This window comes from Drosophila innubila (genome assembly GCF_004354385.1).
Source record: "Drosophila innubila isolate TH190305 chromosome 3L unlocalized genomic scaffold, UK_Dinn_1.0 0_D_3L, whole genome shotgun sequence".
Lineage (NCBI taxonomy): Eukaryota > Metazoa > Arthropoda > Insecta > Diptera > Drosophilidae > Drosophila > Drosophila innubila.
The window spans coordinates 4156828-4179037 of NW_022995376.1; the positions used below are offsets into that span (position 1 = coordinate 4156828).

General features: G+C 34.9%; 3 protein-coding genes across 3 annotated transcripts; 2 read left to right on the forward strand and 1 right to left on the reverse strand.

The window, feature by feature from the left end:
- Positions 1-990: 990 nt before the first annotated feature.
- On the forward strand, positions 991-1600 carry LOC117788208 (pupal cuticle protein C1B-like). Its single transcript, XM_034626904.1, is given in 3 exon segments — positions 991-1057; positions 1130-1230; positions 1232-1600. Coding segments are annotated over 3 exon segments (363 nt in total). The 5' UTR covers positions 991-1045; the 3' UTR covers positions 1482-1600.
- Positions 1601-10998: 9398 nt separating this feature from the next.
- LOC117787011 (eukaryotic translation initiation factor 4E1) lies at positions 10999-15204 on the forward strand. Its single transcript, XM_034625446.1, has 5 exons — positions 10999-11563; positions 11633-11707; positions 11786-11885; positions 14640-14727; positions 14812-15204. Exons 1-5 carry the CDS (start codon positions 11253-11255, stop codon positions 14970-14972), a joined length of 735 nt encoding a protein of 244 aa, XP_034481337.1. The 5' UTR covers positions 10999-11252; the 3' UTR covers positions 14973-15204.
- Positions 15205-19680: 4476 nt separating this feature from the next.
- On the reverse strand, positions 19681-21712 carry LOC117788008. Its single transcript, XM_034626661.1, has 3 exons — positions 21522-21712; positions 20779-21470; positions 19681-20235 (listed from the first exon to the last, which is right to left on the reverse strand). The coding sequence occupies exons 1-3, from the start codon at positions 21697-21699 to the stop codon at positions 19894-19896; spliced, it is 1212 nt and encodes a 403-aa protein (XP_034482552.1). The 5' UTR covers positions 21700-21712; the 3' UTR covers positions 19681-19893.
- Positions 21713-22210: the final 498 nt, after the last annotated feature.

Consider the following 22210-nt stretch of genomic DNA (forward strand, 5'->3'; position numbering starts at 1 on the left):
ATTAGGTATCATAAATATGAAATGAGACACAGGGATTGGCCACCTTAAGTATTATAAATAATATTAATTGCATTCTTTTAAATAAATGTAATTGTTACAAAATTAATTCCGTAAAAATTGTATAATTTATTTATATTTAAGTATTTAAAAAAGTTGCATTCCAAAAATCTTATTAAAGTTAGATACAACATTTTTTCGCAATCTTATGAAATTCGATTGCCACTTTAATCATATAAATTAATAAATATTTTTAAGAATTTTAATACCTTGTTAATAAATATCATAAACAAGAAATATAACTTATGATAATATAAAATATTACACGATTTAATTGCAATTCATTCTTTCTTAAAATTAAATATAAGCGCTAAAAATTTGAGTATGAAAAAGGAAACCAAATTCGTAGTTCCTGTACTAATAATTAAATAAAATATATAATAAGTCCATAGAAAATCATTAAATACTTTTATGAAAACTTATCGCATTCTTATGAAATTCGTTGGCCACGTTAATAGATTCAATCAATAAAAATTTACAATTCGATTCGCCTGACACTTTATCGTGATAATCAGTGGTTTAATGAGCTACCGTTTCGGAGTGGTAATACCAATGCCCAGCACAGAAATCCCAATAAAAAACTGCAGCTCAAGGTCATGGACAAACGCACAGAAATCGTGGCAAAAGTAACGGACGCCAGGCACGCACTTGGCTAAGACATTAAAGCCGGGCCAATTGAATTTGCTGGCCAAAAATTGCGCATGCGCAACATGGACAGCATTGTCTCTGTCTTTCTCTTTCTCTCTGTCTCCATCTCTGTCGCCGTCTCTGTCGTCAGTCGTTGACTTGGCAACTGTCGCGCACGTGATCAGCATATAAAAAAAGAATCAAGAGGGCTAAGACCAACCAAAAATAATAGAAAACAAAAAAGTGCAAGTGTTGGCCATAGCTATAAAAGCAGCAGCTAGCCAACAATTTGGCATCACAAATCAACTGCTCATTCACCAGCTGACAACTGCAAAACCAAATCCAAAAACCAACACTCAAAATGTTCAAATTCGTAAGTCATTTTCAGCTCAACTAGTTATATACAGCAACTGATTGGGAATCTATATATTTTTGAATTCTACAGTTCGCTGTCTGCTTCTTCGCTGTTGTGGCTGTGGCTTCGGCCAAGCCGGGTATTTTGGCCGCCGCTCCTTTGGCCTATCCTTTGGTCTATACCGCACCTGCCTGCTGCTCACCAGGTCGCCCACAGCGCCGCCTTCCCAGCTGCCTACACCGCCGCCTATACCGCACCCTTCGCTGCCGCCGCCTACACCGCTCCAGTTGCCACCGCCGCCTACACCGCACCAATTGCTGCCCCCTACGCCGCTGCCTACACCCGCTATGCCGCCCCCGCCCCTCTGGCCTACAGTGCTCCCTTTGCCGCCCCCTATGTGGCACGCCCCTTTGCCGCCGCCCCTCTGCTGCTGAAGAAGTAAGAAATCCATGGGAATAATGCGCCATGTTTTAGCCACATGGTTGAGCATATATTGCCCACTTCTGCTGCTTGTGATTTTGTTAACGAAATAAAATAAAAGTTTAAGTTTCAATCAACATATTCGAATGGCTTTTTATTTCAATAAATTACAGTTAAAACACGCTAAAATAATCAACAAAAAAAAGAGACAATAGTCATAAAGTAATTCTATTTCTTAACAACTTTAAATATTTCAATAAATATAATGCTATAATAAAATAGTAATAAAAATAATTATATTTCTTAACAACTTTAAATATTTCAATAAATATAATGCTATAATAAAATAGTAATAAAAGTAAGTCTATTTCTTAACAACTTAAAATATTTTGATAAATATTTTAGCGTTATATATAAACAATATTTATGAGAGGAATTTTTATACACAACTTTAAGTATTTTCATAGAATTTCTAGCTTGCACGATGAAATTTGCTCAGCTATGTTGTGCCAAAATTTCATTCTCCTCGGTCCTACCGTTTGAGCTGCACGAAGATTATTCAGTCAGTCAGGACAAACAGTTTTATATATATATATAAATATTCCCTTTGTATACATAAACTTTAGTTATAGCTAGGTTTGACTGTCTTTTGGCCTTGTTTGGCATGCGCAGCGGTTGTTCACGCAAATATACCAGTGGCTTCATTAACGTCTTTAAAAGCATTTCAACTAGATTCCAAGTCGCGCCAATTGACGCTTTGCATATCAATTAAGAGTCGACTGTCTGTCTGTCTGCACACAAGTATAACTGAGCTATCTGAGCTCTATAATATATTATACAAATTTATCTGTTGGCCATGATTAACGCAGTGTCCACGAGACTGTCAAATATGAGATATACTCTGAAGAAAACGTATTAAAATGTAGAATTTTTTAAGTAACTAAAATATACATATGTTAAATGTATAGTTATGCCTTTTTAAAAATTAACTTTAATAACTTAAATCGAGCTATTATCACTGTGTACTTAAATTCAGGTTGTTTCTGACTTTCATAATTAATTTTTACACCTAGAAAAATCACATTCACGATTTACTTTAGCTAAATTTAAGCTTTTTCTGCTCAAAATTAAGTAGTACATATTTACAACTAGTTTCTAGTTTTCTTAAAATAATATTATTTTTATATTTTTTTTAAAATGGGTTTTCATTTACTTAAAAAAAAAGTTATCTTACATAAAGAATATCCAAATTAACTAAAGAATATTCATTCCATACTTTAATAATCTTTTTTTTGATTAATTTTCAAATAATACGACCCTCTCTTGTTACTTTAGGAGAGCTAGACCAAATTTTTGGAATTTTTGTACTATTTTGAAGAAAAAAAATATTTGTTTTACGATTTTTCTGCTCATACACTAAAAAGGAAACTTTTATTGAGTCAAAGTGACGTATACGTATACGAACATATTAAAAGAAGTTTTCCTTGTCATTTCTCTTTTATTTAAGGAAAACTACAATTTATTACGATTTTACCACTATTTTATAATAATTTTACTTGAAATATGAATATCAATATTTATCTTATATTCCATTCCATTTTCCAATTAATTGCTTAAATATTGTGCCAATTGATTGGATTCGGACTTAATTGGTGCTTAATTAAAGTGCTAAGTCCATAGACATTTCTCTAAGAGCAGACAACACAAAGATAGAAGCCACAAACCGGCAAACAGACAACGGCTCCAATATCCTTGTCCAGGCACTAAATTAAAATTGACACCTGCTGTTGCTGCTCCCATTACAATTGTTATTGTTGTTGTTGTCGCTAATGAGGCCTGAAATCCAAATACATCGACAGCTTCGACAGCTTCAAATTCGCATAATGATTTAATGGTATATACGAGATCTTTCTAAGCAGCTCAAGTTGCCTCATCATCAAGTTCGGGAGGAACCTGTTGATAGGGTGGGTAGGGATGGAAACTTTTTGGCAATTATCGTTTGGTCGAAACCTCAACTTTAACTTCAACTTCAACTTCAGCTTCAGCAACAACCTCAACTCGAACTGGCTGACAGAACTTTTTGACTTTATTGTTGACTTTGTTAAATGTGGCTAAATGGGCGTAAATGACCAGCAACAACAACTCTCACACACAGCAGCAACAGGCTTACATATGCGTGTCTGTGTGTGTGTGTGTGTGTGTGTGTGTGTCAAGGGTTCAAAATTGAGATTCCCTCCCGTTGAGTTGAGCATGAAATACGCAAATTTTTGTCGAGCAACCAAAACCAAGCTAACCCCAAAGCAGATGTTGCTGAGAGCGACATGTTGCTGTGGGGTTAAAGCAGGATTGCGGATACACAAATGGAGAAATGGTGGAGAAGGCAAAAACCCAAAGATTCATTAAAAAAACTGACAGCGCGTAAGCAACTTCTTGCGGTTGCTTTGAAGAGCAGCGAGTTGAAAGACGCATTGAAATTGTAAACATGAGCAGCAGCAACACACAACAGCAACAAGCTCAATGCAACAACAACAAATAGATGAAGATGAAGAAGACAGTCGTTGTATACGTTATCCGCATCCGTTGGAATTATGTGGCATTTTCTAAAAATGAGTTTTCGTTGCTTGTTGCTATTTTTACGTTTCATCGAACAAAAGCAAAGTACCTTGCAACAGCAACAACAACAGCAGCAACAGCAGCAACAACAAAACATAAAGCATTAAGCGCACACGGCACGAAGAAGAAGCAGAGCAAGCAGCAGATGAACAAGTTGAAAAAAGGACATGCCACAGGAGGTGGCGATGTGGCATGAGGCAACATAGTCTGACTGTGTGGCAGCTTAACGAATCAGCGCGTTGTCAAAACCCTCCAACAGCAACCTCACTCAACTGCAACATACGCCTCGAACCGAGCATAATACCTTCTCTTACCTTTACATATGTGTGTGTGTGTGTGTGTGTGCTGTGCACTGCAAAGGTGTATGCAGTGGTGCAGGCGACAAGTTTGTCAAGTGCAATATGTTAAGAGATTACGAAATAGATTGTTAGAGCTTCTTATTCTTTTTATTATAAATGAAGTCTACAAAATATTTTAAGCAAACAAGTATTATTTCGTAAATTTTGAATAAAAATTAAAATATTATTATTATTTTTCATTATTTTTTGCATATGAAAAAAATATAAAAAATGTATTATTTATGTTCTTATTTATTATAAGTTCCTATGCGATATTAAATCTACATCCGAACTAAATAAAGCGCTTTAAATTTCTGGCCTTCAGCCTAAAAGAAAAAATAATAATAAAGAATCACAATAATTTATTATTATTATGAGCATTTCAAGATTAAACAGATCAGCTATATAAAATTTTTTTTTCAACATGGCAGTTTAGGATTCAAACCCAGTTATTTTTTTTTTTAATGTATTTGAACTATAGTTCTAGTTATGTGACAGGTCGGCAACTCTAACTACGAATTCACTGGATTACAGGCATATTTTTGTAATTTAATTGTTAAGTTCAACTTTTATTTCCAAAATATATTTTTTTTTTTAAATATAAAACTGTTTTTGTTGACATCACTTAGTTGGCGTTAAAAAGATCCATAGTTATTAATTTTCCGCTTTATTTGTCAGCTTTTTTCCATAAGCTTTTGTCGCCTGTCAAACAGTAATACTCAAAAAGAAATGCAACTGCCAGGCGGCAAATTTGTCTATTGTGATATGAAAAATTTCGAAATAAAATTGAAATTATGAAAATTAATATGTAGCTTCTTAGTCCAGTTCTTTTCCTTTGCTTTCTTTTTACTTTTGTCGCCTGTCCAATCATAAATAAAACTACAAGGCGGCAAATTTGTCAACTGCGTTATGTAAGCTTTAGATGTGAAATTGAAGGAATAAAAATTAATGCTCACAATTTGGTAGTACTTTCATATTTATCTTTTTATTTTTGTCGCCTGTCCAATTATAATACCCATAAAGAAATGCAACTGCAAGGCGGCAAATTTGTCAATTGCGTTATGTAAGCTTTAGATGTGAAATTGAAGGAATAAAATTTAATGCTCACTCTTTTGGGTAGTATTTTCATTTCTTTCTGTTCAGTTTTGTCGCCTGCCCAATAATAATTTCCACAAGGAAATGAAACTTAAAGGCGGCAAATTAGTCAATTAAAAGAATAAAATTTAATGCTCACACTTTTGGTAGTACTTTCATTTCTTTCTATTCAGTTTTGTCGCCTGCCCAATCATAATACCCATAAAGAAATGCAACTGCAAGGCGCTCAGCACTCTCCCTCTCTCGCTCCCACATCCCTTCCGTCTTGCTTCCTCACTTGTCAGTCGCATTAAGTAAAGCACGCGGCATGTTGGCTCAAAATGAAGTGCTGACAAAGCGATGTTGCTGTTGTTGCTGTTGTTGTTGCTGTTGTTGCTGCTGCCGTTGGCACATCAGATGGTGCGAATGGCGTAAGTATTGCCCATGCCTGCCAGCAGCTAAGCGTCTTATGGTCTTAGTGCCAGACCACACACACACACACACACACACACACACACACACAAAGGAAACACAAAAGAATGCGAAATGCCTTTGTGCAGAAGAAGAGTCTGTGTGATTGGTGCGTTGTTGTTGCTGCGCTGGTTCAGGTGGTTGAGGTGATTGCGGTGATTGCGGTGGTTGAGGTGCTTATGGTGTCTTTGGCTGGCTGTTTAATTTACGCGCTGCTATTATTTTAATCTTTTGCGCTACAACAGCGTGAAATGACTTTCACCTGGCCTTTTGGTTTGGGCCAAGTCTTCAGTCTTCAGTCTTTAGTCTCTCTCTCTCTCTCTCCCTCTCCAGTTCTGCCATCTTCATCTCCATTTCTGCCTCAGCTTCTTGAGCATTTTGTTGTTGTCTCGTCGAGCCAAGGCACAAAAGCATTTAGCACAATATTTCTGCCAAGGTATGTTGCTGACAGTCCACTAGTGGCATGTGGCAGGTGGCAGGTATCAGCTGGGAGTTAGCAGAAAGCTGTTGCTTTTGTCTTTCACAGTTGGCCTGAAGGCACAAGGCGACCACTGACTTTAGCAGGATGTGTACATATATCTTCTTTTGGTTTTCTCTACAACAGCATATATATATATATATATATATATACAGTTGCTTCGTTGAGGATATTTTCAATTTATATTTTTTTTTAGAAAATTTTCCAACTCTTACGATTTTTTAAAGTGTACATATATCTTCTTTTGGTTTTTTCTGCAACAGCATATATATACAAAGTTCCTTAGTTGAGGATATTTTCAATTTTTATTTTTATTTTTAGTAAATTTTTTAACTCTTAAAACTTTTCAAAGTTTTAACTAATTTTAATGTCTGCTCTATTAATTGCTCTATTAAATGCTACAACTAAATTTTCTCAATTTCTTCGTACATTACCAACTTTTTTTGGGGAAAATTTCGCATTACAGATGAGTACTTGCCTTTTCAGGCTTTATGTACTGCAGGTCTCTTAAAAAAATCCAAGGACTTACTTTTTATGATTTAAAAAAATTTGACTAACATTTTTGTAATCTTCAAATATTTTTATACAGATAAATTATATTTTATAAATCGAATGAACTTATAAACAGCAAGTTTTATATTGCTGAAATTGAGATAATCTCTAGCCAAAATGTGGAGGATTTTAAAATCAGCTCATACAGTTGTCTGTGTCATTTAATTAATCATTTAATTAATTTGTTTTTAATGTTGCTTCTTTCTTCGTTTAAATTTGACTTTGCACCTTGTCTTTGTATTGTTTTATGTGGCTGTCCCGTTACCTCTTACCTTCTTCTTGCCCCTTTGCACTTTGCTTGCAGCTGATCAAAGATTCAGGTGCAGAATAAACGAGCTAGTTTTTATCATCTATCATCGCCTGCTTGGCGCTTTCAACGCTCAAATCTTTTACAATCAGCACTCAGAGGGAGAGAGAGAGAGATGAAAAGGATGAAAAATGTGAGAAAGAGAGAAAGAAAGGAAAAAACAGAATGGCAGCTTTAAGAGAAATAGAAAGAGAAATAGTCAAGCAATTTTGTTTTAAAAAAAAATACAGCTCTATCATCGAGAGTTGCAGAAACAAAATAAGCAGCTGGAGAGAGTGCCGGACAGCGGGTAGAAGAGGAAGCAGAAGAAGGACCTAGACCAGCACACTGATAAAAAAAAATGTTTTAAAACCAAGATTTTGGTCACAGAGTTAAGAATTTTAGTTGAAAACACAGCTTGATTTTGGAAACATTTCAAATAAGACCAAGTTCTTAAAAGCAACAAAAAAAAAATGATTAGATTAAAAATGAAAATGTTTATGGTTTTTTATTTAAAAATTGTTTATATTGATTTACGTTTATAAGAAGTAAGTAAATCTTTTTTCAAGTTCTTATATTTTTAAAGCAACAAAAAAAAACTGATTAGATTAAAAATGAAAATGTTTATGGTATTATTATTTATACATTTTTTATTTTGATTTACGTTTAAAAGAAGTAAGTAAATCTTTGTTCTGATTTGGTATTTTTTAAAATATTTCTATATATGAATATAATATATATAAAAAATATCATGTTCATATTTTCCAAACAACTTAAGATATCTATTCTTTTTATAAGCAATTTTTTAGATTTAATTTTTTAGTTTTAGCATTTTAATCTTAAAGTGGTCTTATTTAACAAAAAAAATATGTAAGATGAATGTCCTTGATTTGAGAATTTGGTCTTTTTTTCAGTGCAATAGCTAATGCCTCAAATCATTCTCATTTCTTGTCTGCGCTGAGCTGCTCAAGAAATTGCTGCTTGTCCTGCGGCTCGTCCTGTGGCTCGTCCTGTTGCTTGTTCTATCTTCTCTCGCTCTTTGTTGGCATTCCGTGGGCGTTTTTACTGCTCGGCACTCAAAGCGCTTAAGCTGCTGCTCGACGCAACGTCTTTAGCTTTTCTCTCTCCCTTTCTCTTGCTCTCTGGCAAACTTCCCTTTCACTTCTTAGTTCTTGCTTACTTTTTTGCACACTGCTGCGAGTAACATTACAATATTTTTAAGGATTTACTGACTCATGTTATGCAGCTGTAGCTGTAGCTGTGCAAAGTGCAAAGCGCTGTAAAAATATTACGTATACGCAGCGAGTCGAGCAACTGGAAACAAAAGTCGATTCATTTTTCGGCGCTAAAGTCAGCATTTGTTTGGATTTAACAAAAGGTGTGCTCACACAGCCAAAAACACAGAGAAAATCTTCAGCAAATAACTTGGAAATCATTCAAAATTGTATATGTATATATTATTTTAGTTGGGCAAATGATTCGTGACTTTTGACCATCTATATTTGGACGTGTTCAATTGCGTTAATCAAGTGCAAATAAACTCACCCGTAGCTGTCTTAAAATGCATGCGATTTGTAACCAAAAAAAAAAGGAAGAAAATATATATCTCATGTTCAACTGGGAGTTTTGCTGCTTAAGACCTAAAATAAATAGAATTTGTAAGTAAATTGAAGCTGAAAAACTTATGTGCGGCGGCAGTGCGCACTTTTGGTACTAACTTGGCTAACATAACTCACGAGCCAACGAGCCAACGAGCAAGTTGTAAGTTGTAGAAAAAGCCACACACACATAGTGGCTTTGGTGGCACTTTTTACACCACACCGAGTGGCAACAAATGGTGCACATTACCAAATGGCCCCAAAGCTACTTACCACCAAGCCAGCTAGCGTGGCAAGCAGTCACATATTTTATTATCAGCGCCAAAAAGGGTGCAACGTGTGGCAGGGTGTCACTTTGTCTGTCGTCCGCTGTCCGTGCAACAAGGCGCAAAACTTAAGCGGCGAAGACAAATTTTTATTGCCACAAGCCCAAGTCGATTTCGATTATTGACTGCAAGCAAACTGTTGCACACACACACTAAGAAAAAGAAAAAGAATATGAAAAAGAGTGAGAGCGAGAAAGCATGAGTGTGTTGGCAAGTGAAGCAGCTCCTTAAGTCAAGTCAGGCAGACAGCCAAGTGCCTTTGGCTACGACTTCCACTTCCACTTCCACTCCGACTCTTCGGCTTTGCCTGTCGCGTTCGCTCATTTGAGTCACATTTTATTATTTTCGTGCATTTATCGTATGCTCGCTGGCATTTTATTTTATTAGCGTGACATCTCAATTGATAGACCCTTGTGGCCAGCAGCATTGGCTTTAAATAGTGCATTCTAAAACAATATCAAACTTAATATTTTTCGAACTGCCATAACTTTGCCAAAACTTGACCGATTTTCAAGCGGAATATCATTTTGATCATTATTTTGCCTCTACTTTGTTTCTGCATCAAAATTTTATTAACTTCAAAAATTTCATTTTTTGCTTATCACTGGGAATTTTTCCATACTTACCCTTTGACACTTCTTACTAAAATTCAAACAGTCATAACTTTGCCAAAACTTTACCGATTTTCATGCGGAATACCATTTTGATCATTATTTGGCCTCTTAATTAATTCTGCATCAAAATTTTACTGGCCTAAAAAATTTCACTTTTTGGTCATCACTGGGAATTTTTCCATACCTACCCCTTGACACTTTTTTTAAAAATTTCAAACAGCCATAACTTTGCCAAAACTTGACCGATTTCCATGCGGAATATCATTTTGATCATTATTTGGCCTCTAAATTAATTCTGCATCAAAATTTTAATAGCTTAAAAAATTTCACTTTTTGGTCATCACTGGGAATTTTTCCATACCTACCCCTTGACACTTTTTTTAAAACTTCAAGCAGCCATAACTTTGCCAAAACTTGACCGATTTTCATGCGGAATATCAGTTTGATCATTATTTGGCCTCTAAATTAAATCTGCATCAAAATTTTACTAGCCTAAAAAATTTCACTTTTTGGTCATCACTGGGAATTTTTCCATACTTACCCCTTGACACTTTTTTTAAGACTTCAAACAGCCATAACTTTGCCAAAACTTGACCGATTTTCATGCGGAATATCATTTTGATCATTATTTGGCCTCTACTTTGATTCTGCACCAAAATTTTACTAGCTTAAAAAATTTCACTTTTTGGTCATCACTGGGAATTTTTCCATACCTACCCCTTGACACTTTTTTTAAAACTTCAAACAGCCATAACTTTGCCAAAACTTGACCGATTTTCAAGCGAAATATCATTTTGATCATTATTTGGAATCTTCTTTGATTCTTCATGAAAATATTAATTATTTTAAAAATTCGATTTTTTCGCCTTTCACTGTCTATTTCATTAGTACTTTAACTTGACTTGCCCTTCTACACTTTTTCAAGAATTTCAAACTGTCATAACTTTGTCACAACTTGACTGGTTTTCATACGGAATACCATTTTGATCATTGTTTGGCACTTTAATTGAATATTAAAAATTTATATTTTAAATATGTACTTCTAAATGACAAAATACATGAATAAAAACTGCGAATTAAAAAGCGTTGCCATTCACATTAGACGCTTACAAGAAAATCATTAGGTGGCAACGTCGTCAGCTCGAGATTGACAACACAAACAGTGTGGCAACACTGCAGCGACAAATAGAAAACTAAAAGTAGGCGCTGTTTTATTGTCAATTCTTATAGATTCAATGATTTGCTGAATTTAAAGTTATTCATTATTCTCTTAAACTCGTCCGAGCAACACAAGAATAGTTTCATATTCTTTATACTCATACGTTATTTTCGTAAAAAGTTTGAAACGTGTGGAAAATAATTTAAAAAAAAAAAAGAAAAACAACTAATAAAACCGAAATAGGCGTAATATTGCAAAAATATTTGAAGGTAACTCATCGGACAATGGGCTACGATAGTTACAATGGCGCTGGCACCGAGATCGCCGAACAGGGTCAGGATATTTACGGTGGCAATGTCAATATCAATATGGGGCACGGTGATCAAATTGCTGCCACAGCTGCTGCGGATGTTGCCACTGCTGAATTTCAGCCGTCTCTCAATCGGGTTTTAAGCTCCATCGATTACGATCTGTGCTTTAAGCATCCATTGGAGCATTCCTGGACGCTGTGGCATTGGGAGAACGATCGTACCAAATCCTGGTCCGATATGCTTAGCGATGTGACGAGCTTCAACACCGTGGAGGATTTCTTTAGGTAGGAATCACCCTATTTTGAATGATTAAATTCAGTTGTTTCTCAATTCTTTCATTGTCATTGCTCTAGCGTCTATTACTTTATAAAGCCACCATCGGATCTGAAGGTATTCAATGATTATATGGTCTTCAAGCATGGCATACGGTCAGTTTTGTGTGTTTCCAATTGCTTTGTCAAATGTTCAACGACATTCTAATTGGGCGAAAATTTCATGTCTTACAGTCCCATGTGGGAGGATGATGTCAATAAGGACGGCGGACGTTGGGTTATGTTTTTGGATAAGGACTCCAAGGAGTTGGTCGACAAGTTGTGGCATGATTTGGTAACTATGTTGTATTATTATTATTACTATTAAGTGTGCCATAGAAAACTAAACCAACCGAAAAGTTTAAAAAAAAATGTATACAGTTTTGGGAGATTTTCGGTTAGTTACGTTTTCTGTGGCACCCCTGAATATCATAAATCGATCGTTACGAAGTCAAGGTTTTTTTACAAATAACTAAGTTACCTGAGCTATATAGCAGCCCAATTCACCAGTTGGGAATTTAAAGATATATTTAAGAAATATGACTGAAATCTGATTTCTTTATCATATGTCTGTCATATGTGATGTAGTTAAATAATAGTTGCTTTTTTTTATTGAAAATAGTTACTTTTTATTAACATAATTATAATAATTCAGGGTGCCGACTTCAACTTTTCATTGTTTTTTTGTCTTTACATGGCTATACTTTATAAATTAAATAACGTCTTCATTCAAAGTTTTAATCCATTATCGATAGCTTATTCACGAAAATGATATTCCATTTAATTTATGAACTTTTCCATCAATATATAAAACATATCTGTAGATTCAGGCTTACAAACAAACTAATAAAAGGGGCTTAACAAATATAATGATTTTTCATATTATTTATTAATAAATCTGAACCTTAATATCCTTTAAAAAAAAATGTCAGATTGAAGTGGTCAAAGTATCTATTTCATCTGCTGCAATCCTTTAACTTAGCAAAATGTATACTTTACATCCTTAACTTAATTTGATGTTTAACAAAGTTTCAGATATAGTTTGAAGAAATTGACGTTTCTCATAAATTGTCCATTTATTTACTTAATTTTCTGTTTTTTCTCATTTAATTTTCTGTGTAGATTTATGTGATTTCTTAAATAGTTACTGGTTTTAAAAGTCTTTAGACACTGCTCACATTTGTAAGCGAGATCGTCAGAATGAATCATCATGTGCTGGATTAAAATACGTTTATGTTTAAACGCCTTCGAGCACTGTTTACATTTAAAGGGGCGATCATTAGAATGAGTCATCAGGTGGTAATTAAAATTGGACTTGTTCTTAAATGCCTTTGGGCAGTGTTCACATTTGTAAGGGCGATTTTCGGAATGAGTCTCTATGTGACACCTTAAAACGGCATTGGTTTTAAAAGTCTTTAGACACTGCTCACATTTGTAAGCGCGATCGTCAGAATGAATCACCATGTGCTGGATTAAAACATGTTTAAGTTTAAACGCCTTCGAACACTGTTTACATTTAAAGGGGCGATCATTAGAATGAGTCACCAAGTGGTAATTAAAATTGGCCTTGGTCTTAAATGCCTTTGGGCAGTGTTCACATTTGTAAGGACGATCGTCAGAATGAATCACCTTATGCTGTCTTAAGTCAATTTTAAGTTTAAAAGCCTTGGAACAGTAGTTACATTTGAAAGGACGTTTGTCACAATGTCGTGTAATGTGCTCTTTTAATGCATGCATTGTAAGATAATTTGTTTTGCAGGTAGGACAGACAAAATCACTATTATTATTAAGCTTATTATTGCCCCTCAAGTTATATTCATCACGAGTTAAATTTGTTTTTTCTTTGGTTGTCGATCTTCCTTTTCTGCCTGCAAGGGATTCCTTATTGTCAGTTAAATTTATTTCTTCTTCCGATGTTGATCTTCGTGCACTGTCCTCAATGTTATCTCCATCCACAGTTAAATTTATTTCTTCTTCAGAAGTTGAGCTTCCTGCACTGTCCTCAAACATATTTTTATCCCAAATTGCACTTCTCTCTTTCTGCGTTGTTGATCCATCTGCACTGTCTTCAGAGTCATCTTCAATTTGAATTAAAGTTGTTTCTACTTCAGGCTTTTTCATCATCATCATTAATTCCCGAGTTGCACTTCTCTCATCCTCCATTATGGATCTATCTGCACTGTCCTCAGAGTCATCTTCAATTTGAATTTCTTCATCACTTTCCACAAACATATCATCCATCAAATTTTTCAGCCCTGGTTCTTTGCAGACATCGCCTAAATTACTTTCTGTAAGGCACCAATCGCCTATGTCGGGCTTGAGTACACTATCGTTCAGTAGTTCCTTAAAATATTGTTGGCTTTTCTCGGATCTCATCTTGAATTGATATGCACTCTTAGCAGCCGATCTACAGGGTCCACAAATGTTTTGAGGCAGTGAATCGGATTCCCTGATTTCACAATTGGTACAATTCTTCAGCATTACAATCAAGATTGGTTCATTTTCTCTCTGCTCTCTCTTTGCGAATATATTCTGCAGTGTTGTGCACTTTAAAGTGCAAAAGCGACAAACTTGATCCATTTCGGATATTTTTTATTAAAAGTAAACGCAGTCAAACTTTTTAGTATGGGTTTTTTGTTATGTTGGCAATAGTTAAATTGGGTCGATATGTGTTAGTGATGTGAGAACATCGATTAGCATCGATAAATATAATTTTGATCTTGCAATATATTTATAAATTGACTAAATGTATATATATTTATAAGACACAGTGAATTTATACAAATAATTGAATTGAATTTTGATTGTTCAAAAGTCGATGCTCAAAAGTATCGATGCTTTCACATCATATTATGTCCTACCGTTATCGATATTAAAAAACAATTTAGATTAAAAAAGCCAGTGCTGGAAAAGAATTTCAATAAAAGTAATTGCTGCATTGGATTTTAAATAATTTAAATGAAATTAAATTGAAAACTGCTATATATATTTTATTTCTAAATAAAAATAAAACGTTCTTTGTTTTTATCATTATGTATATTTTTTCTAGCTTCTGTGCACCATTGGCGAGTGCTTTGAGTATTCGGATCAGATCTGTGGTGCAGTCATCAATGTGCGCAACAAGGCCAGCAAGATATGTAAGTTTATCGCCCCCTCTCTAAATCCCTAATCTTCCTATTAGTCAGATTTCCTCACTTACAGTTCCTTAACTATATTTCTAGCTTTGTGGACCAAGGACTCTCGCAATGAGCACGCTATATTGGCTATTGGTCAGAAAATGAAGCAGCTCCTTCAGCTGCACGAGGTGGAGTTGCAATATCAGGTGCACAAGGATGCTATGGTACAGGCTGGACCCAATGTGAATGCCATCTACAAAATGTAAAAACCAATTCGAAGTCCAACCCAAAAATGTAACGAAACGAAACTTAAGAACTTGACGGCGTCACATCGTAAATGTGCTTAGTTCTCATCTCCGAAAATTGGGCATAAGAAGATCGACTCTCTCGAGCTAACTGGCAATATAACATGGATATTTTATATACGTATATTATACATGAAACATGTAACTGTAACTGTAACTGTAACCCGAATAAAGCATTGCATAAAAGGCAAAATCGCTTGGACATGAACACGGACATGGTTGTGGTCGTGTTGCCGCTTTCGGGCATAAAACCGAGCACGTCGCACGCGGTGTCCTTAGACAAGGCTCTTTGGAAGTGCGACTACGCACAGTGGGCTCATTTCACAAAAGTTGCGGACAAAATTCTATTTTTGCGCTGTTCCGTTGGGTCAAAAATTTGTAAGTGTTTTAATTAAGACTTTGTTACCATTATTTGAAGAGATGTATTATTCTCTATAAGCTTAAAATGGTAACGAATTTAACATTTGCTTTTTTTTTATACATACTTTAAAGAATTGGTTATTTTCTGTGCTTGTTTTATATTTTTGGAAGATTTTTTGTAGTGTGAAAGCTTTTTATAAAAGGATTTTTAACTAAATATTATATGGAATTTTTGTAGTTATTTTCTTAAATAACAAAACGTGAAAAAATCCCTACTTTGGAAGTTTTTTTTAGTTTGTTTTTACAAGGAGTTTTAACTTATGTTTGCTAGGAATTTTTGTACTATTTTTTTTAAATAACAAAATGTAGAAAATACATATTTTAAAATTTTTTTAAAGTAAATATATAAAAAAAAAACTTAAAAATATATAAAAAGTATTCTTTGCATATTAACAACAATCCGAAAGTGTATAATGTGCTTGGCTGAATGTATGTTTTTATTCTTAAGATATTTTTTAGTTTTTTTTTTAAATGAATATAATAATTTTATGCCATTATGACCATTAATTAACGCACTTTCTTAGGCCACGGCTACTTATATTTTGTTGTCATAAATTTCAGCGAATTTTTGCCAGCAATTTCTTGCAAATGGGCCACAGTGCTGCGTTGCACGTTCATCCTTCAGATTGTCATGCCCTCTCTGCTTCTATTTCTTCTAGCTTACATTATGGCGATTATCCTTTGCGCCATAATTTTGGCCATTTTGCTGTCATGTCGCGCGCGCATTTTGTGCTTATATCCTGCCGGATCCGTCCGCTCGTCTGTCCGTCCGTCTGTCCGTCTGTCCTCTACTTGTGGGCGTGTCCGTGTGTCGGCTTTTGTGTTTATGCCATGCATAGCAAATTGTGAGCAATTTATGAAAATATGTTGGACACACCCATACCACACACACTCGCACCAACACAAACACACACACACACATTGTATTGTAGTATATTACGTATACGTATTTGATGTGATTGTTGTAATTTGTTAGGATTTGGCCCTTTATTGTTTTATTGAATTATGAAGTGGCATTCAGCAAATGACACGAACGTGATACACTAGCTGCACACACTCTCACACACACACACACACGTATATATTTGTATATATTTATATGGGCATATATCCTGTCACGTTTCCATTTCCATTTTAATATGAACGACATTCCTTTGAGTCGACTGCTCGGCAGTTGACAGGTAAAAAGGCAGCACAGGACTTGCTCCTTTAATACCACTTGTTGTTGTTATTGTCGTCAAATAGTTGAACAATTTGTAAGTTGTTTAAAACTTAACGGCTGCGGCAACAACTTCCCTTTCCGCTTCCACTTCCGGTGTTTGGGCAGCGCCAGATAAGTCGTTATTTTTTTTTGTTTTTTTTTTGATTAGTTTTTCTTTAGTTTTATTAAATGCATTGCAAGCTTAATTGAAAAAGCGCTGAGCATGCAAAAGTTCCTTGGCACAATGTGTGCTTTAAGGACCTTCTATTGCTCGCACTCTAGCTATCGTCCTGTTGCTATTTTAATTAAACAAAAAGCGTAAAATGTTTGACCATTTCCCTGGCTACAGTTGCTGCACGGCTGCTCGGTTTTCTGTGTTTGTTTGTCCAGCGACTTTTCTTTGGGGCACGTAAATTTTCTTTGCCAACAAGCACGAAATTGTTTGCCTGCTACCATGTCCCATGTCCCATGTCCTGTGCTCCGTGTCCTCCTTCTCTCAATGTCCTCGCAAAACAAATTAATTGTCTGTTGTGCTTTTTTTTTTGGTCTTTTTCGCATAAACTTTTCGTCCTTGTGTTTGTGTCTCTGCTCTGTTTGTTGCGTAAATTGTTGTTGTTATTTTGTTGTTGTTGTTGCTTGTTATTTGCTCTATCTTTCGTCTCACTCAAATTTCACTTTGCTTTCGCTTAGCTCATTTGCTTCGCAACTTGTCAAGACAGCAGCAACATCAACAGAGTTTCCTTTTACAATTTTGCCACCCACTTTGCCGCCCAGTTTTCATCATAATTCAAATGTAATTTCATTGCCACCGCCAACTCCCACGACGCTCATAATTATTTTTTGATTAAAGATGCTGCCGCTGTCCGTCATGAAGTAGCTTCTTTGGACATCTTCCAAAGGCCATTGGGGAACATTTTGTCCAAAAAAATTAAATATATATACAGCTAGTCAAGAAAGTGTGTTGACATAATCTAAAATATACACAGCATATCCTTCAAAATAAATATATATTTCAATGGATTTTTATTTGATTTCATATTTTATTAAAAGTTTAAAAAAATATAATTCTTAGCGAATTTGACTATTCTTAAAAATAAAGTATGTAGTATATCTGAATTTCTTTTTTGTCAAAACACTTTCTTGTCTTACTGTGAATACTTTTATCTGCCGTAACTGTCGGCAAGGCGGACAACAAACCCGGAATGAGTCAATTTGGTGAATTCTTGTGGTCGCTGGGGAATCGCATAACCCGTGAGTTGAGCCAAAAGATGAACATTTTGTGCTTTCACCTTTTTATTTATAAAGTCAATTAGAAGCTGCTTTGATAACCAGTGTAACTGCTCGACTGGAAAATACCCTACAAACATATTAAATCCTTTATTATTACATTTTAACAATTTCTATATAGGATAAGATGCTATATATATTTAACTATTCAAGTATTTTAATATTTTATACCAAAAATAAAATGTATATATGAAATATATAATCACAGATTTTTTATTTATTATTTAAACTTTATCAAAATATCTTATTTACTAAATTGAGCAATAATAACCAAAACATAGTTACAAATGTTGTGTAAGTAAAAAAAAAATACTACAAAACCATAATTTAAATACAAAACTTTAAGTGAACACAATATAAGCTTAAAGCTTATTTATGTATGTTTCGTTGCAGTTCAATTGCAAAAATTGAAATCTTTCTTGTACCGAGAAAATCCTCAACCTTATACATATATGTTATATTGCTTCTTTCATATTGCAGTTATGTTTGAATGTTGAGCTCTTGTTTTCAATAAGCTCCTTTATTTTGATATTTTTTTTTTTCTTTTTCCTTACGGATAATGAATTTGCATAAATGCTCCCAATATACTCGTATTTATTGCCATTCAATATGAATTTATGATACAAATTTATAAGGCTTTAAGCTTTGAAGTTTGTGGCAGCTGCTGGAAAATGAAATTAAAATAACGAGAGGGAGAGCTGCAAATGCAATAATAATTTTTCGATTGGTAATCAAATTGGCAACACGGTCTACAAATTAACACATCCAATTGGTTATCATGTTTCAATATTTTAAAACACTTTGCAAATGCAATTAGAGGCAGTTGGACAAGGTTCGATTCAGTTGTATGAAGAGCGAAAATGCCTGAAATATTTATTGAATTTATCACAATGCTAAGGATACTTCATTAAAAATAAAATATTATATGAATAATTGTTAAAGCATACCAAAATTTACGTTTTCGTCAATGTTTTATAGTTCTAGTATGAAACAAAAGTAACTATTAAAATAATAACAATTTAAAAACAAACAAAAAATTGATAAAGAACCTACAGAATGCTGACACGTAATTAAAAACTAATTTTAATATTAATAATTGTTAAAACATAAATATATATAAATTGGAATTATTAAGGTTACATAATTTAAGTATGAAACATTACAGCATTTTGCACATTTGCATATAAAAATAATAACAATTTAAAAACAAAATAAAATTAAAATAAAAAACTAGTTAAAAGTTGACAACAGTGAAACATCAGAAAGCTCAGTGCAAAAAACTTTTAAACCGTGACTTGACAAAAGAGTTGGGGAAAGAAGGTGGCAACTCTTAACCCTTTTCTCGTGTCTGTTTGCATTTAATGTGCCCACGTCGACGACCACGCCCACTTTGTATTACTGTATTTTTTTTGGTGGGCTTCTTTAGTCGTTTTTTGTTTTGCCAACAATAACAGCAAATTTTTCTAAAATTTCATGTCGCCTCCGGCAAAGAGGGGAAATGGACTGAAAAGGGGGAGCCACCCTAGCTATTTTGCAATTTAACTTTTCCACACACACACACACAGACACACACACAATAACAGACACACTAAACTAAAGCTAAAGGATGGAAATGGGAATGGAAAAACAAGGACACGTAGTCTAACAGAGCTTTAGTTTTTAGTTGGCTTTTATTAACTTTTGTCTCTGCCAGTGTGTGTGTGTGTGTTTGTGTGTGTTGGGTTTCATTTTGCATGTGTGTGTGTAGACAATTCCACTTAGTTTTTTGGGCATAAAAGTTGCGCTATTACCGAGATTTCCAGAGACTTTGTTGTCCCCTCATCACAAAACGACACTGGCCAATTTACAGTTTACTCAAATTTCTTGATGTGGCATGCAACAACAATTGGCAATGGCCACAAAAAAGGGACAACAAAACGAACTGAGCATCAATTTGTGCACAATTTTACTTTTGAATTTTTCCCCTTTGGCTTTTTAAATGCTGCGTCGTCGCTTGCGGCTCGATGATGCCTCAATCAGTGGCATCTTCTTCTGCTTCTCCACTTCTTGCTGCTTCGCATTCGCCTGCTCTTCCTCCTCCTGCTGGGACTGCTCCTTCACAAGCTGCGGCATGCAATCAATTTGAAAGAATTTTGCTATCAGTTCGCTGCTTATCACATTCTGTTGAAATCCCTTGGCCAGCATGACAAAGATGTCCTTGCCGTGTGTCTGCAGTTGACCCATTGAAATGGTGCTGAATATCTTGGCGAAAGGATCTACCACATTGGAGGCGACAATGAGATCGCGGAAATTTCGAAAAACCTGATGGCCGAAGGTCTAAAAGGGAAGAAATAAGAGAGGAAAATTATCTGATTAATTAATGTACAAAAATAATAGTAACAAAGTAAAAAAAAATTTAAAATAAATAACATAACATTAAATGTTAATTTTAAATAGTTGGAGTATTTAAGAATCTAAAACTTAAAGAATATAAATGATGTGATACAATACTTTTTATTTTTTTTTAACATTTACTCAAAATAATATAGCTAAAAAAACTGCTATACTTTTAAAAACATTTGTTTTCTTTTTTTAATAAAGAAAAAAATAATTTGATGAAGTTTACAAAAAATAAATAAATATAAAATATTTTCTTTGTCAAAACCCTTGTTTGGTATATTTCAAAATATTCGAATTAATAAATTAATAATTAATAAATTAAATTTTTAAATTACTTATAAATAATAATTGTTGCTTCTAAAAGTACTTCTATTTAAATTGTTGTAATAGTAACTAGTGTAATAAATAAGCTTCAGCTTGAAGCACTGGAATAGCAATAAAAAAAATATAATAAATTGAAAACTGATAAGGTTAGCTTACTGTTATCATCAACTCGGCAACTCCCATGCTCTTGTAGTGCTCGCCGCGATCTGCGGTTGCCATGAAGAAGCACAATTTGAGGAGAAAGGGAACGGCAAAGCCAAAACACCGCTGAGCATACAACAAGCGGTACAACAGCAACAACATGTTGTGGCTCCTACGACGGACAGACATGTCCGCATTCTGCCACCTGGGCAGCAGGATACCCCAATCCGCGGAGTGGTAATGGGCATCGACAGCGATCAATCCGTAGGCCAACCACTTGTAGCTGATGGGAGCATTGTAGGCGGAGGGCAGCGGCATCTCAGCGCCATCGAACTCCAAGGCCAGGATGAAGTCAAAGTGAATGCCACGCTGGATGCGACCACGTTCCATGGCAATCACCTGATGGGCAAAGGGAGCACGATTGAAACTCATCGTGGAGTATTTCAAATCATAGTTGGCACCCCAATAGCCAACAACACCGTTAATCTGGCTAATGGCCAGCTGCAGATCCCGTTGCAACAATATATTCATGCACTTGGCATTCACCACATTGCCAAAGAAAAACGGATGCGAGATTTTCCGTTTGCTGAATTGTACACTACCAGCCTCAGCATTGAAATCAGCATGCAATGCAAATGGCAAACGCAATGGCAGAAATATTTCAAACACCAGCGGCAAATCCATATTAATTTGGTTAACAAAACACGCTGCAATTGGAAATTATTAAATAAGTGTTTTGAATTCAATTAATCGGTTACCAGTTGTGCGCAGCTGTCTCAAATACTCTTGGAATATGGAATTATTCTTTTGCAACTGCGCAATGATCGCATCCACAATCAGCTGAGCATCTCCTCCAAAGCGATGATGCTGCTCCTCATCTTTATGGATATTAAAAGCCATGATCTCCAAGGTGTCCACAAAATTAAGCAGTGCCATTTCGTATTGACATTTGTTCGTTGCAATTAAAATTCAATAGCATTCGATAACTGACAGCACAGTGTTGGAAAACAACAGCTTTGGCAGCCAATGTTGCCAGCATAACAACAGCCAATTTGATAAAAAAAAAAAATAGGGAGCTAAAATATTAATCATTTATTTCAAACTTTTTTAATTACAAAACCGTTAATTCTATATAGTATTGTTGGCTCACTAAACTTTTTTTCGTAGAAATTCGCTTATTTTTTGGATGCTATATTTTCTTCTAAAAAGCTGTCAGCACTGGTTGGCAGGCGATAAGTTTCCCGCTACCAGATCAGCGCGGCATATGATCAACAAATGTCAGCTTCGACCATCAGCGAACGAAGCAACGAAAAAATAACAGTAAATAAACGAACGAGATGAATGAAAATCAAATAGAATCCAAATACTATGATATTTTACTACTACACACGTGGCTTCTGCGCATTTGCTTACAGCATCCACAGGATCCACAAAAGCAGCAGCTTCC

What these genes read in the sequence shown, in the direction of transcription:
- LOC117787011 (XM_034625446.1), top strand. Translation starts at nt 11,253, where the DNA reads ATGGGCTACGATAGTTACAATGGCGCTGGCACCGAGATCGCCGAACAG. An exon ending in ACCGTGGAGGATTTCTTTAG is followed by an intron (nt 11,564 to 11,632) that starts GTAGGAATCACC and finishes TCATTGCTCTAG; the next exon opens with CGTCTATTACTTTATAAAGC. An exon ending in GTCTTCAAGCATGGCATACG is followed by an intron (nt 11,708 to 11,785) that starts GTCAGTTTTGTG and finishes CATGTCTTACAG; the next exon opens with TCCCATGTGGGAGGATGATG.
- LOC117788008 (XM_034626661.1), bottom strand. Translation starts at nt 21,699, where the DNA reads ATGGCACTGCTTAATTTTGTGGACACCTTGGAGATCATGGCTTTTAAT. An exon ending in GAGACAGCTGCGCACAACTG is followed by an intron (nt 21,471 to 21,521) that starts GTAACCGATTAA and finishes TTCCAATTGCAG; the next exon opens with CGTGTTTTGTTAACCAAATT. An exon ending in TTGCCGAGTTGATGATAACA is followed by an intron (nt 20,236 to 20,778) that starts GTAAGCTAACCT and finishes CTTCCCTTTTAG; the next exon opens with ACCTTCGGCCATCAGGTTTT.